Source organism: Lithobates pipiens, unplaced genomic scaffold, assembly GCF_037356315.1.
Source record: "Lithobates pipiens isolate NorthernLeopardFrog02 unplaced genomic scaffold, aLitPip1_a1.2 Scaffold_3, whole genome shotgun sequence".
NCBI lineage: Eukaryota > Metazoa > Chordata > Amphibia > Anura > Ranidae > Lithobates > Lithobates pipiens.
The window spans coordinates 80,200,283-80,216,929 of NW_027507790.1; the positions used below are offsets into that span (position 1 = coordinate 80,200,283).

Genomic DNA, 16,647 nt, shown 5'->3' on the forward strand with positions numbered 1-16,647 from the left:
CATATAAAATATTCCCACACATGGATACACTGGAACTTCTAATTCTACACACAGGAGACACACCAGTAAGAGGAACTAGGATTCAAGTTGTACAGACACAAGGGGCGCACCACCACTAATTGATTACCTGCAATTCTACTGAGACAGTAAGGAAAGGGCATTTGGGACTTGTAGCTCTAGAGACAAGAGATGTGACCATAAGTAGAAAATAATGGATCATTCTAGCACGTTTAAAGCGGTTGTAAAGGTTCGTTTTTTTTATTGTGGTGCGTTGCAGTGTGTGTTAAAGTTGCTTTGCCTTACTTTAGGGGTGTCTAAATAGGTTCCTTTAAGCTAGTGCATTGTTGGTTCACTTACCTTTTACTTCGATTTCCCTTCTAAATGTTTTTTTTCTTTGTCTGAATTTCTCACTTCCTGTTTCTCCTCAGTAAACTTCACACCATCATCCGAGCGGCGTTTAGTCAGCCAGAACAGCTTACAGAGGAGGAACAGGAAGTGAGAAATTCAGACAAGAAAACAAAGGAAGAAAACATTTAGAAGGGAAATCAAAGGAAAAAGGCAAGTGAACCAACAGTGCACTAGCTTAAAGGAACCTATTTAGAAAATAAAAAACAAACCTTTACAACCCCTTTAAAGAGACACTGTCAGTGTCCATTACAGGCAAAGCAATATTGTCTATTAGAAAATCTTCCCAAGCAACCTATACTCACCAATCCATCCCTTGCTGCCTCCTCAGAGGCAGATATTGCCCCATTTAAGAAAAGTGACCAAGTTTCTAACTCAGTGAAGATAAACTGTGGCGCTCGTTCGCACGAGAAGCCCAGGGTAAAAGCATGGGGCCCAGCCCACCTAAAGAAGGGCATGCAGCTGCTTAGGGCCGGATACAACACCTGAAATCCTAAATTGCATGTAACATTCACCAGAGGTACTGCCACTGATCATGACCCATTTACATGTATGCTATGCATGTGGCTGTAGCAAGGTGGTTTTCTTTTAAGGGTAAAAACAGTAGGTAGAGAGATATTGCCCAATTCAGGGCCTATTATCCTACCGGGAGAAGCTTGCAACTTACTTGTTTATTGCTGCCAAACGTGCTATTGCTAGGGCCTGGAAGACACCTTCTGTATCGTTTCCAGCGGTGAAAAGCAAATCAGACCATCCTGATTATAAATGAAAAATGTGTCCAGTATTTTACACGATTCTCACACTAAATTTCTGAAAGTGTGGGCCCCTTGGTGGTTATATGTTCTCCCAACCCTGAATCTGACCAGTCTGGGCAACTTCTATTTGTTGATATTACCACCCAAGCCTGCAGGAACCCCTCTCCCTTACCCTCCCCCTTTTACTTCACATCTCCCTTTTGGGAGTTTCCCCCCCTTTTTTTCTTATCCTGGGGTGACCGGCTTTGCTGGTACACCCCTTCTGCTTCCTCATGGTATGACCCTGGGCCCTCGGGCTTAGGAAACTCATGCGGCCCTACAGCTCCTAACACAAGATCATCCAGTCGATGTTTTGCATTACCAAAAAACCTTTAGTTGCACAAGATATCTGTTGAGATATGTTGTGTACCTCCTGCGTGGGTGATCAGCTGTTTTGTCATTTCTGCGTACAATAAAAAAATTATTGTACCAAAAGACAGGTTAAGAGGAGTCATATCGCCTCCCCACCGCCTGTCAAACGCGTTCCACTGCACATTGTTTTTCAGAGGGGTGACAAAGCCTGTCGGATGTGAGAAGCCCAAAGTGGCATGCTGGGACCATTGGAAAAGGCTGGGCATTGTAGGTGAACAGATACTGTGGTACATAACGGAAGACAATAGAGAAATATAATGAGACAATTATTTGACTCGTAGAATTATACAGACAAGCCATAACCCAGTAAAGCAAAAGATGGGGCAGATGAAAGAAGTTTCGGTTCTAGCACATCTAGAGACACGAGAAGGGGCAATGGCAACTACAACCTTAAATTAGGTGCAGGAATCTCCAATCGTGATATTGTATTCTGACAGCAGGAACTCTCCCTTGTCAGAATACACTGCAGCGCTGCAACCAATTTGCACCAAGCTGTTGATCAAAGTAGGTTTTCCAGCAGTCGCATTTGACAGAAGCGGACCTAAAAAGTGACTTCTGTTTAACAGAGAGGACTACACACAGATCCAAATTTGGTTGGTCCCCAGTAAGTAGAATACATGTCCATCTGTGTGTACCGAGCTTTAGGGCCGGTTCACACAGCGAGGCGCGGCGAGGCGTCTCCGACTTGCCTCGCCGCGACCTGCGGGGACCTCAGCGGCGACTTGCAGAGGACTTCTGTATAGAAGTCAATGCAAGTCGCCCCCGAAGTCGCCCCGAAGTAGTACAGGAACCTTTTTTCTGAGTCGGAGCGACTCGAGTCGCTCCTCTCAGAACGGTTCCATTGTACAGAACGGGGGCGACTTGCGGGAGCGAGGCGAGGCGAGCCGTGTCGCCTCGCATCGCCTCGCTGTGTGAACCGGCCCTTAGGGTCACTAGTTATCCTCCTGCCTTTCGCTCTGTAATCCTCAGTACTGTCTGAAGACTTGAGCCTTCTCAGGCCAAAAATAAGGTGACCTGACCTCGTTCACATTTCTGTACATATGGTGGTCTCATCTTTTGATTATTATAATGACATTTTTACAGAACAAAAAGGTAATGGCGTATAATGAAAAAGCAAAATGAGGAAGCAATGTAACACAAGGTCATTAAAAACACAGAACAGGAACAAGCCTGTTCCAGTAATGGCATGGAAGACTAGAACTCATACTCATTACAGAAGGGTTTGCCCAAGACTGTGCTAGCAGATGACTTAAAGCAAGCCAAGCAGATCATGTGATCTTTCTTTAAACAGGAAATCAACTCAGGTTAATCAAGTTGGTTGCCTCAGCTGTCTAACGTCATAGCTGAGGAAGGATCACTTGCACCTGACACTTGGTAACACAAAAACCTGTCACTAGGTAATCACAAAAACATTAAGCGCCAAAGAAATGAACTCCTGCAGAGACAGAACATATTTGTAATTTACACCATGCGTTAAATGTGTATTTCATGAAATATCTGCCGAGTAAAACTTTCACAAACCATTTGTATTATAATATTTATATATATATATATATATATATATATATATATATATATATATATATATATATACACATACATACATATACATATATATATATATATATATATATATATATATATATATATATATATATATATATATATATATATATATATATATATATATATATATATATATATATATATATATATATATATATATATATACACACACACACACACACACACACACTAGCAGAAGTCTGAAGGTTTTGACTGGTATTTGGAACTGTTCATAATTCCCTCTACCCTGACGAAGGCCACTGTTCCAGTTGAAGAAAAACAGCCCCAAAGATTGATGCTGCCACCACCATGCTTCACTGTGGGTATGGTGTTCTTGCATTAAAAAGTTCCACCTTGGTTTCATAAGACATTTTCCCACATGCTTTTGTGAGACTTCAGTTGTGTTTTTGCTAAATTTAGCAGAGCTTGGATGTTTTTCTTGGTAAGAAAACGCTTCTGTCTTGTCACTCTACCCCATAGCCCAGACATATGAAGAATACGTGAGATTGTTGTCACATGTACCACAGAGCCAGTACTTGCCAAATATTCCTGCGGCTCCTTTAATGTTGCTGTAGGCCTCTTGGCAGCCCCCCTGACCAGTTTTCTTCTCATCAATTTTGGAGAAACGTCCAGTTCTTGGGAATATCACTGTTGTGCCATATTTTCTCCACTTGATGACTGTCTTCATTGTGTTCCATGGTATATCTAATGCCTTTTGGCAAAATTCTTTTGAACCCTTCTCCGGACTGATACCTTTTAACAATGAGATCCCTCTGATGCTTTGGAAGCTCTCTGCGGACTATGGCTTTTGCTGTAGGATGTGACTAAGAAAAGTCAGGAAAGACCTACTAGAACTTTCTTTCGGATTTATTCAGCTTATATCCGAGTTCAGTTTGAGAGGCTTCCGAGATCATTCAGAGTTACAGTGCATCCAAACGCCTTCTGACCAGTCAGTTTTATGTTACCTTTTTCTACAATAACACTGAGGAGAGAAACTGTACTGGCAATCAAAAAGCTGTAAACTCAACTCAGAACATCAGGAGAGAGGACTGGGAGTTCATGACCTTATGCAAACCTGTGGCCAGACTATAGGCATGCTAGTATTTACTAATTTAGTCTTCTTTTCGCCCACTGAACTTCATCCACAGTGCTTTAGGCTCGGTTCACACAGGGGCGACTTGTCCAGGCGACTTCGCCGCCTGACAAGTCGCGCTCCGTTCTGTACTACGGAACTGTTCTAATAGGAGCGACTCAAGTCACTCCGACTTAGAAAAAAGGTTCCTGTACTACTTTTGCGGCGACTTCGGGCGACTTGCATTGACTTCTATACAGAAGTCATTTTGCAAGTCGCCGCTGATCGTGTGCAGGTCGCGGCGCTGCAAGTCGTGCCGCCCGCTGTGTGAACCGAGCCTTAGGCAATTCATTCTCAAAATTCAAGGCAGATGCACTAAAGTCCACTCTTGAAGTGGAACTTTAATTTAAAAAGAAATAAAAAAAAAAAAAAAAAAAATTGTGGACAGATAAGATTTTTTAATGCTGAAGAGACATACCATGTCTCCTCTGCATTAAAGTTCCCTTACCTGCCTGTCCATGCAACTCAGTGTAGGATTTTAGCAATGTCAAGTGACTGAACCCCTGCTCATGCACAGGAGCGACATCTTATCGGGCCTGCCAATTAAATAGGAGATCAATACCCCTGAAGTTGCCAGGGAGCTCCAGGGGAACAACGCTGGAGAACAGTTGGGTATAGTTCTGCTTTAAAGTGGTTGTAGACCTCAAAAATAAAATATGAACAAAGCATATCCCGCTATAGTGTTTACTTGTCTCATTTAACAGCACCAAGTGTAATTTCTGTCTGCTGCTTCATTCCTTTGTCAGCATGAATCACTTCTGACAAGTTTTCCTGACACCAGAAGGAAGAAGAAAAAAAAAATAAATAAATAAAAAAAAAAAAAGTGGACTCTCTTCCCTTCAAATTCCACACAAAATTCTGCAGATTGTAACTTCAGCGCCTCACCCCCCTTTTTCTGACAGCGCAGACAAGTTTTATAAAAACTGGACTTTGAATGGATGTAGAAAAGACTGCAGATAACACGTAAACAGGTAGAACTTATGTAGGAGGATTTGTTTAATCTCTGTGCATTACCTAATGCTTGTCACTTCACTGGAAAGGTTTACAACCACTTTAAAGTGATATTAAAGGCTCAGGTTTTTAAATAAACATTTTATACCTTTCCGGCTTTGTGCAGTGGTTTTGAACAGAGAAGCCCAATCTTCCTCTTTTTGGGTTGTTCCCAGAACTTCTGGCTCCTCCTCTTCCACCAGTGCCCCCAATAGAAAGCCGCTTGCTCTGGGGGCACTGGTGCCTGCTCGCTCCCAAGCCCCACTCTATGCATCTCTAAGACAGCCCTGCCCCATCCTCATTGTCTGCAATTGACAGTAGCAGAAGCCAATGGCTCCATCTCCTGTCTGACCCAATGAGGATTGAGAGACCCGGGAGAAACTCAGCTCTCGTGCTCATCGCTAGATCGAGAGGGAGATCAGGTGAGTATTAGGGGGGGCTGGGGTGGCCACTGCACATAGAAGGTTTCTTTACCTTCTTGCCTAAAATGCATGAAGGAAAAAAAAAAATGTAAGCCTTTAAAACCACCAAGCTCTGTCATATGCTCAGCTCACCTGGTCCCCCATTCCAGCAGTCACTCAGCAGCCCTTCAGCCTTCTAATCTCTAAAAATACAAAACAGAGCAGATGCTTTTATCCATAGGCTGGTGAAAATGGCAGAGTCTCTTTAAACTGAACAGTCAGGGCAAAGTGACAGTGCCTTTCTCAGCCATCTGCCGATGCAATGATTTTTGCCTCTCCGGGGATCCTCTTCTGTGCTTCCTCCATAATGCAGATAGCACCAATATACTCAGTAGCTGTCTTCAAGCTGTTAGAAAAGTAACCCAACTTTAGTCTTTAGTCTTGTGATCACAGAGAAGGTCCCTTTCAAATGGGGCAGATCCGCTCAGTGGAGTCCGCCAGCTCAGAGGGAGAATGATCCATTGATCACCAATGAGCCTGCGGATCACCGGTCCATCTCTGCTCATTGAGTGGGAGGGACCTATCAGAGCGCCGCTGATTTCTATGGGGAGATCAGACGAAAACAAGGCAGGTCTGTTTTTATCCGATCCGCCAGACGGATGGCTGAACGTATCGCTATACATCTGTTTTTAGCAGATCGGACGGCGATGAGTGTCAGCGGACACATCTCCGCTGACATCCGCCTGCCCATAGGAGTCGATGGGTGGCCCACTCGGATCCGCATGAGAAACAGATAGATGGATCATGTGAAAGGGGCCTAAAGCATTTATAAAAGCAGTTAAAGAACCACAAGCACTGTATATGTACAAAACAATTTAATAGATGTGGTTTCTAAGACAAGCTAACCTCAAATATCTGCATAAAATGCAATGATTTCACCCAAATAAAAATTTGTCCCCATCTGGGTAACATCCCCAGTCCAAAACATTATACTAATTGCATTTTATTAAATGATGGCTAGGATGCACCAGTGCACTTTACAATGAGCCGTATTTACTATATTCTGCCTGTAAAGGGGTCAACATTCATCAATAAAAGAGATCAATGTATTTTTGACAATAAGGAATTTTAAATAATAAAAAGAAAAATACAAATTAAAAATAAAAATAGTGGTTCCTTTATTTACTACTAAATGGAAGTTCATATCAGAGCAACAAGTTCAATGCTATCATCAGACATTTCTAATAGTATACAGAACTCCATGTACTATTCTCACTTATGTATGTAGAGCTTCATCCAGATCCTGGGTGGGTAAAATACTGACTAGCCAGACACCATTCAACATAGGTCAGCACAGAGCGTGGCAGATCACTGAAAGCGACTTGTGTGTGGCCTGTGTGTGTCCAGTGGCACACTCCTCACGGGACCAAACAGTCTCTTGCTAATGCACAGTGAGGCTCAATGAGAGCCAGGGACCAACGTTGCCGGGTCCGGAGCAGAACACCGACTATGCATGTGCAGAAGTCTGAGTGGATATGGAGACAGGAGACTGTTGAGTCTGAGGGCTGATGACTTTTGGGTCGGCGTTGTGGATCATAAGCCTCTGAGATGGACAGGACTCTAAGAATGTCCTGCATCTACTAACCAGGAGTCTCCCAACGCACACAAAGTCAGACACAAGTCACACTCTGTGGTGACCTGTGTTGAACTGTATGTCTGGTTAGTCAGTATGTTACCCACCCAAAACCTGGATGAATCTCTCCATACATACGTGAGAATTGTACATGGCGTTCCATGAACCATTGGAAATTTCTGATGATAGCGTTGGACTTTTTGCTCCCATATGAACTTTGTACAAAGGGTTTTAATAATCATTTCAACAAAACAGCTCATCACACTGATGGTCACATCGCAAATAAACATAGAATACAAAACAGAATGAAGTAGCTATGCTCAAGTCCTAGAGATTCCAAGAACGGTCATACATAACATTTAGAAGATTGCTATCACAGCCCGGAACCTCAGTGTTCTGGGACACGCTGCACCAAATATAGGTAAAATCATCCTTACAGAGTTTTGAGTGCAGCTTGCTATCAAACCATATAACCAGTAAGTGTATTATGCTAGAAGTTAACCTTGTAACCATCCCACCCAGGAATGTGCCTGGTGGCCTAATGAGCTAAAAGGAAAACTAGGAAAGGAATCAAGAGAAAGGGAAAAAATAAAAATAAAAAAAAAAGGGAGGAGAGGGGTAGAAGACCAGGAATATGAAAGGAAAGAGCAGCAGGAAAGAAGGGGAGTCCACAGGGTTTTGGGGGGGGGGGGGCAGAGACATTAAAATTGAGAGAACCTTAGATTTAAATCTGGAGGGTTGAGCGTAGGCAACCCAAGGTTGCCAAACCTGAAGTAATTTCTCTGATATGAACTTTCATTTAGTGGTAAACTAAAGGACCATCCGGGGGCTGATCAATGACAGACCATATACTGTCCATTCAGTATCCCAAACTAATTTTAAAGAGGAATATATCAGCATCACGAAATGAGGAACATCCTTATCCGTTTTAGGACTCAAATTGAGAGATCTCGTATTCAAACATTGATAGGGGGTAATACCAGCCTCCAAACAAGTACTCACATGTCACAGAATGCTAATGACATGAGGCATACTCAATATTGAAGGGTGACCTGGCCTATCCTGTGGTGTTGTATGCAAGACTGGGCTCTGTGTGGCTGGTGTGATTTCAAGGAATCATAAATACTCATGATGCATCATGGGAAATGTAGTTCCAAAAGTACTTTTTGCATTCAACAGTCAGCAATGAATGCTGCTTACAACTGCCACTGGGCTTCATGACAGTAAATGTATGAAAGGTCTAAAGCCCCATACACACTATCAGATTTTCTGCAGATTTTTGTCTTCAGATTAACCATGTAGTGCAAGGGCCTGCCTGATTGCATACACATTGAAACTCCTAAAGGTTTGACCTCATACTATATGGTTTTGGTAAATCTGAAGGAAAAAAAAATTAATAAATAAAAAATCTGCAGACAGACAATCTGATATGGGGCTTTAGTGGCTCTCAGCAAGCAAATGGATTCTCACTTTTATTTTCCCAACTGCCCTAGAAACACAGAATTGAGAACCCAATTGGCCTATGGGGGCAATACAGACAGTTTGTTACACATCTCCAATCAGAGCCATAATAAATGAGTGAAATGTAGCCAAAGAACTTGACAGGCAGTATAGACAGGTGCACCCAAGTTACAGATGAGCGAGTGCATAAGACCTGTATAGTATTCTGTGCCATGCTGATCCTCTTATGTTACTAACAAGCCTATCATGCAGGGTCTATCTGATCAATATCAATAGACTTAAGACTCAGTTCACACGGAGATCTGCTGGGGGTGTCAATGTAAAGTTAATGACTCCCCAGATCAGATCACGAGCTGTGAATTGGTGCAGCAATCTAATCACATAGGTGTGAACATCCATGCGATTCGATTCCAGTGCAGACAAAAAAAAAAAAAAAAAAAAAAAAAGGTCCTGCACCATTTTGATGCCAATGCAATGAGATTTCAGCTAGCATTTGTATGGCTGAAATCACATGTGATCTGCACAGCAATGCGAATCACATGCAATGTCCAGCATAGCACTAGTGTGAACCGACACTCGGCATCTAAGGACTGGGAGCCAGAGGAAATGTGATCTGGGCAAATGTTCTTCAAATCAATGAAAGCCAACATTTATTAAGTACCCCATGGCATAGTTCAGCGATGGCAAACCTTGGCATCCCAGATGTTTTGGAACTACATTTCCCATGATGCTGATGCAGTCTGCAGTGTAGCTGAGCATCATGGGAAATGTAGTTCCAAAACATCTGGGGTGCCAAGGTTCACCATCACTGGCATAGTTCAACATAAAGTGATTGTAAAGGCAGGTGGTTTTTCATCTTAATGCATTATATGTGCATATAGGTGTGTGTTTAGGAAAAATATATTATATATATTTATTATGGTGAATTTTTGGTGCAAGATTTTCTCCAAAGATTTCAATGGCAGTGCACAAAAACCGCGTAAAAGAAGTCTCCACCCAATATCAACCGCTACTTTATTTGAATAACATTGGCAAAAAAAAAAATGCACAATTTTATGAAAACGCACATCAACATGCACCAAAAACGCACAATAAAAAAACAAAAAACAGGAAATTGCAGATGCAATTATGTGAACCTGGCTCTAAAGCGCAACTCCGCTTTTGTGGGGGAGAAAAAAAAAAAAATAGTAAATACAAAAAATATATAGCATATACAAATGTGACTCAAGTCATCTTGTAAATGAATGTTATTAAAAATGACCTTTCCTTTTTAATCTGCAGCCGCTGTAATTTTCTGTAAAATGCAATATGGCAAACAAATGGCCATTACCCCCACCTATAACTGGCCTTTGCAGCAAGGAGCACATGGAAGGGCAACGCATGCAAAACAATTCCAAAGAAAATTCCCAGCTCAACTTATCAGCCTGTTAATAAACAAATTATCCAGTAACAGTTTGCATTAGAGCTGAAACCTGCTGTCAATAAGGCAGCTGGGTGGATCCCAACAATAAGGTCGGGATTCTCCCATAGCCTGGAGCGGCACTGTGATGTCACCCGACAGCTCACTTTAGGCCGAATACAGGTCTCATGAGAACAAAAGCAAGTGTACTCCTGTGACCCACAAGAGAAGAAGTATGGCCAAAAAGCTCTCAATACTTCACTTTTAAGAGAGGAAAATAAAAAAAGGGAAACAAAATCTGTTGAGCCTGCAGCAGAGAATAAAGCTTGGGAGGGGAAGAACATTGTATATCTTCAGTCAGAGAATAAAGCTTGCCTGTGATATGACACGGATTCAAGCCAATACAAACTAAACAGCTTGATTCAACAATAATTCCCCCCTCCCCCTCCCATTCTTATGGTCATATCAACAAATTAGGAACAAGCACTCATCCCAGATGAACCTTCATTAAATATAGTGCTGTAGCCCACAATCAAAGAGCAAGAAGATATTCATCCAATCCAGCCAGTTAAGCTGGGTAATGGTATACGCATACAGATATTCGGTTGTACTGAATTTCAGGCTGTGCGTACCTGTCTGTCCAACAGAAGCCAGTCCAACGACCGACTTCTGAAGAAAGGTACTGATGGAAAGCCAGCTTTCGATCAGCACATGAATTCAGCCAATGGCTGCAGCACTGATCAGTGTATTCTGAAGAGAGGAGGAGCCCCCCCATCAGACTACAATAGAGCAGCAAGGGGGATCCTTGCACCCACATTGCATGTATACCCCCTGCTTTAGTGTGATCAAGGAACCATTATATGTCTACAAACACTCGGCTCCCTCAGCAGACATCCCCAAGTGGAAGTGGTTTACAGTAATCGGTATATTGCTTCCTTCTTTAAGTATCATATGTCTTTTTTATATTTTGTCCATGTCTTTGTACTAACTGTCCCACTAAAGTAACAGTCGGCAGGGGACAGGACAAACCAACTCTGCCAGGGGGCTTCCGCAGTTAGTAAAAAAATTAAAAATTAAACCATCTAAATAGAATGGAACTTCTGTAAGCACCCCGAGTAGTTACAGCCTTTCCCAACCCATCACGTTGCCTAATGGCTTAGTCTGAATGTATACACAGAGAAGAATATCAATAGTACAATAAAGACCCACTCACACCAAAATGCAGTGTGGGCAAGGTGCGCCCTTGTGTAGGTTTCCCACACTACAGATGAATGCTCTCCCCATGTGTGGCATGTGGGTGCCAGTGAATTGTTAATGGCGTACCAAACGCAACTGGAGAAATGCAGCGTTTGCAGCCACTAAATGGCGTAGTACCACAGTACCTTTCGGTTTAGTGTGGGGTGTTATGAAAACGTAGTGCTTGCACTTAATTTTCCCTATTCCAGTGTGTTTTGTAGCCTATTCAAATGAATGGGCGGTTAAAACTACACGGCACAGAAACATGTAGGACTGTACAGGAATGTGCGCACGCTGGTGTGAACTGGCCCCAATATATTCTATAATAAAAACGTTGTTTTCGTTTGGATAGAGGAGGAAAGACACTGGTGTATTCCTAATGTGTGCAGTGCACTCAGGCTCCAAAGAGGAGGGGGCCCACTGCGCACTCACTGCATGCAATAGGGACTTGATACAGAAAGCAGCAACCGCACCCATCTATGGGCACATCACCCTTACAGAGCAGAGTCCTGTAACCGCTACACAAGGTGGAGACACACACACCTCACTACCCTATTCCTTTATGTGATATAAGCTGGTGGCAGGCTCCTGCGCACACTGAATCCATGCTCACCCACTGAAGGGAGCAGACTCTGGCACAGACAATGGGGGGGGGGGGGGCAGTGAGGAGGAGCATTGTGTGTATAAGGCAGCAGTGAGGAGCATTGTGTGTATAAGCCAGTGGTGTGATCCAGTGTGGAGAGGGGCAGAGAGCTGGAGCATTGTGTGTATAAGGCAGCAGTGTGATCCAGGGGGTTGGGGGGGGGGGGGCAGAGAGCCAGAGCATTGCGCATATAAGGCATCAGTGTGATCCAAGGGATTGGGGAGGGGAAGGGGGGGGGGGGGGGCAAATGAGCCAGAGCATTGCGTGTATAAGGCAGGAGTGTCATCCAGGAGATGGGGGGGCAGAGAGCCGCAGCATTGCGTGTATAAGGCAGGAGTGTCATCCAGGAGATGGGGGGGCAGAGAGCCGCAGCATTACGTGTATAAGGCAGGAGTGTCATCCAGGAGATGGGGGGGCAGAGAGCCGCAGCATTACGTGTATAAGGCAGGAATGTCATCCAGGAGATGGGGGGGGCAGAGAGCCGCAGCATTGCGTGTATAAGGCAGGAGTGTCATCCAGGAGATGGGGGGGCAGAGAGCCGCAGCATTGCGTGTATAAGGCAGGAATGTCATCCAGGAGATGGGGGGGGCAGAGAGCCGCAGCATTGCGTGTATAAGGCAGGAGTGTCATCCAGGAGATGGGGGGGCAGAGAGCCGCAGCATTGCGTGTATAAGGCAGGAGTGTCATCCAGGAGATGGGGGGGCAGAGAGCCGCAGCATTGCGTGTATAAGGCAGGAGTGTCATCCAGAAGATGGGGGGGGCAGAGAGCCGCAGCATTGCGTGTATAAGGCAGGAATGTCATCCAGGAGATGGGGGGGCAGAGAGCCGCAGCATTGCGTGTATAAGGCAGGAATGTCATCCAGGAGATGGGGGGGCAGAGAGCCGCAGCATTGCGTGTATAAGGCAGGAATGTCATCCAGGAGATGGGGGGACAGAGAGCCGCAGCATTGCGTGTATAAGGCAGGAATGTCATCCAGGAGATGGGGGGACAGAGAGCCGCAGCATTGCGTGTATAAGGCAGGAATGTCATCCAGGAGATGGGGGGACAGAGAAGCAGCATTGCGTGTATAAGGCAGGAGTGTCATCCAGGAGATGGGGGGACAGAGAGAAGCAGCATTGCGTGTATAAGGCAGGAGTGTCATCCAGGAGATGGGGGGGCAGAGAGCCGCAGCATTGCGTGTATAAGGCAGGAGTGTCATCCAGGAGATGGGGGGGCAGAGAGCCGCAGCATTACGTGTATAAGGCAGGAGTGTCATCCAGGAGATGGGGGGGCAGAGAGCCGCAGCATTGCGTGTATAAGGCAGGAGTGTCATCCAGGAGATGGGGGGGGCAGAGAGCCGCAGCATTACGTGTATAAGGCAGGAATGTCATCCAGGAGATGGGGGGGCAGAGAGCCGCAGCATTGCGTGTATAAGGCAGGAGTGTCATCCAGAAGATGGGGGGGCAGAGAGCCGCAGCATTGCGTGTATAAGGCAGGAGTGTCATCCAGGAGATGGGGGGACAGAGAGCCGCAGCATTGCGTGTATAAGGCAGGAATGTCATCCAGGAGATGGGGGGGCAGAGAGCCGCAGCATTGCGTGTATAAGGCAGGAATGTCATCCAGGAGATGGGGGGACAGAGAGCCGCAGCATTGCGTGTATAAGGCAGGAATGTCATCCAGGAGATGGGGGGACAGAGAGAAGCAGCATTGCGTGTATAAGGCAGGAGTGTCATCCAGGAGATGGGGGGACAGAGAGAAGCAGCATTGCGTGTATAAGGCAGGAGTGTCATCCAGGAGATGGGGGGCAGAGAGCCGCAGCATTGCGTGTATAAGGCAGGAGTGTCATCCAGGAAATGGGGGGGGGCAGAGAGCCGCAGCATTGCGTGTATAAGGCAGGAGTGTCATCCAGGAGATGGGGGGCAGAGAGCCGCAGCATTGCGTGTATAAGGCAGGAGTGTCATCCAGGAGATGGGGGGGGCAGAGAGCCGCAGCATTACGTGTATAAGGCAGGAATGTCATCCAGGAGATGGGGGGCAGAGAGCCGCAGCATTGCGTGTATAAGGCAGGAGTGTCATCCAGGAAATGGGGGGGGGCAGAGAGAAGCAGCATTGCGTGTATAAGGCAGGAGTGTCATCCAGGAGATGGGGGGCAGAGAGCCGCAGCATTGCGTGTATAAGGCAGGAGTGTCATCCAGGAGATGGGGGGGGCAGAGAGCCGCAGCATTACGTGTATAAGGCAGGAATGTCATCCAGGAGATGGGGGGCAGAGAGCCGCAGCATTGCGTGTAAAAGGCAGGAGTGTCATCCAGGAGATGGGGGGGGCAGAGAGCCGCAGAATTGCGTGTATAAGGCAGGAGTGTCATCCAGAGGAAGGGGGGCAGAGAGCCGGAGCATTGCGTGTACAAGGCAGCAGTGTGTGCCGGGGGATTGGGGGGGGGGGGGGGGCGCGGTTATAGAGCCGGAGCATTGTGTGTATAAGGCAGGAGTGTCATCAAGGGGATGGGGGGGCATAGAGCATTGTGTGTATAAGGCATGTAAAATTCATATTAGTGGTTCACGGTATTCAAACTTGTGAGTTTGGTGGTCCATGAGGTCCAAAAGATTGGTGAGCACTAATCTAGGTCATGTGTTGATTGCTTCCTGTCTGTGTCCAGGGCCAATCCTGCTGCTATTCGCCAGGACCCCCTGCTGATTTTCACACATCTACACGCTGTCAGGCCAAAACGCTGGTGTGAATAGGCACTAAAGCGCCTCGCTCTCTCAAACAACATTTTTTTCTTTTAGATAAACATAACACTATCACATCACAGATCAGGAGGATCATCCACATCACTGTGCTGGAAAGTAGTGATAATGATGTAAAATCCGCCATGCATTGCTTCACTGAACTGTATGCAGGAAGGAGGACGCAATACCAACTAATTTCAACAGCATTCACAGTACACATACACACACACACACACACACACACACACACGTCAGTTTTTCCAGAATGTGTACACATATTATATGAACAAAAAGTCCAACACAAATTTGATCTGTGGACACAACAAATTACACGGATGAGGGGAATTTTAAAAACTATGAAGAGCTAAAATGTTGTTTTGGATGGTGTAGGGTTAAAACCAGTCCGGTTATGTCTTAGAGCTGTCTGCGTAGCACTGGGGCGATTTTCCTTCACTTCCTGTTCCAGAGACACAAACAGGAAGTCAGGGGAAATTTCCCAGAGCAAAAACACATCAGCGTTCCAAACCTGCTGCAATCTCCCTGCTCCATAGGAGTAGGCAAGAGCTTGTGTGGGTTCAGATCCCACGCGAGGGAGACGGACAGGTTGCTGTCACTGGACCAATCACAAGCGATCGGGGCACTCCCCACAGCCACATGCAGACAGGACCGTGTATATACGTGGGGCGGGCGCTTGCGATTGGCCCAGTACAGTGACAGCGTCCTGGCGGTCTCGCTCACATGGGTCAGGGCTAGGATCTGAAGACCTCCAGGCTCATTCCTATATAAACAATCACACAGCTGTCCCCATTAGAAGATTTCTCCTCACCTCCTGTCCCGGTGACAACACTAATATTTTACATCCCCCCCCTCCAGTGAAGAGGGTGAATCTCCCCAATAGAGACAGCATGAAAACCTTGACACCAGGTGTACCCCTCCTCCCACTATACAAACATTAATAAGCTCCCCACTGATTGGTAATAGAGGAGAGGCCACACTCCTCATTGGTGCCCTCAGCCGCCACCTACCTCGTCCATCTCCTGGGCCATCTGCCCCAGCTTGACGTCATCCTCCAGCAGCTCATTGAGCTGAGTGAGGGACAGATGGTTGAACTTGCTGCCATCCACGGCCATGGTCACGCTGCCCCGGAGCCGGTCCCGAGCGAGCTATCCGATGAGGAGGCGGCGGCCTGCGGCTCCTTCCCGGTCCCGTCACCCAGCGGTGCCCGCCTACAATGGCGATGTCTCCAGCGACTCTCCCGGGCCCCGCCCACAACCGGAAAAGGCGTGCCCGGCACAGCGGCAGCTGTCAACTGAGAGGAGCGGGCGGGGCGAGCGAGCCGTCTAAGTCAGCGAGCTGGGAAGGTGTACTGTACGACGACAACGGGCACAGCGAGTGACGTCACTCCGTACCTATGGGACACGCGATTCATGTACTATAACAGATAGGAGGGGCTTGGCTGGCAACAGTATTACATGATTGGCTGGTGTCTATAAAGTATAACTAAGGGCAAAACTTTTTGTTTTAGGTTTTGGAGACAGAGTAGGGGAAGGTTATAACCCGTCAGAGTTTATTTTTTTGACATCTGTGTCCCATTGTAGAGGTTTTCCTTCACTTCCTGTTGCAAAAGTCAAACAGGAAGTGAGAGGAAATCCCTGCAAATTAAAGCGTTCCATCTTTTTTTTTTTTTAAGTTAGCAGCTACAAATACTACAGCTGCTGACTTTTAAAATATGGACACTTACTTGTCCAGGGCGCCTGTGATGTCAGCACCCAAAGCCAATCTGTCCCTCAGCTGTAAGGTACTGTCGCGGCTATCCTTGGTAAGCAAATCAGGTAGTGAAGCCGTTGCGCATTTGTGACACGCACTGCGCTATCCCACTGGTCCCTGCTGTTTTCTGGGACCCTGTGTC

The 16,647-nt window shown here is 45.9% G+C and overlaps 1 protein-coding gene across 1 annotated transcript in view; it reads right to left on the bottom strand.

Annotated features, from left to right (window-relative positions):
- The window catches only part of VPS37B (VPS37B subunit of ESCRT-I), a 42,232-nt gene extending 26,139 nt beyond the window's left edge, over positions 1 to 16,093 (bottom strand). Inside the window, exon 1 of the mRNA XM_077461871.1 lies at positions 15,764 to 16,093. Coding sequence (XP_077317997.1) covers positions 15,764 to 15,868 — 105 coding nt within the window. The 5' untranslated portion in view covers positions 15,869 to 16,093. The remainder of the gene's footprint in view (positions 1 to 15,763) is intronic.
- Positions 16,094 to 16,647: the final 554 nt, after the last annotated feature.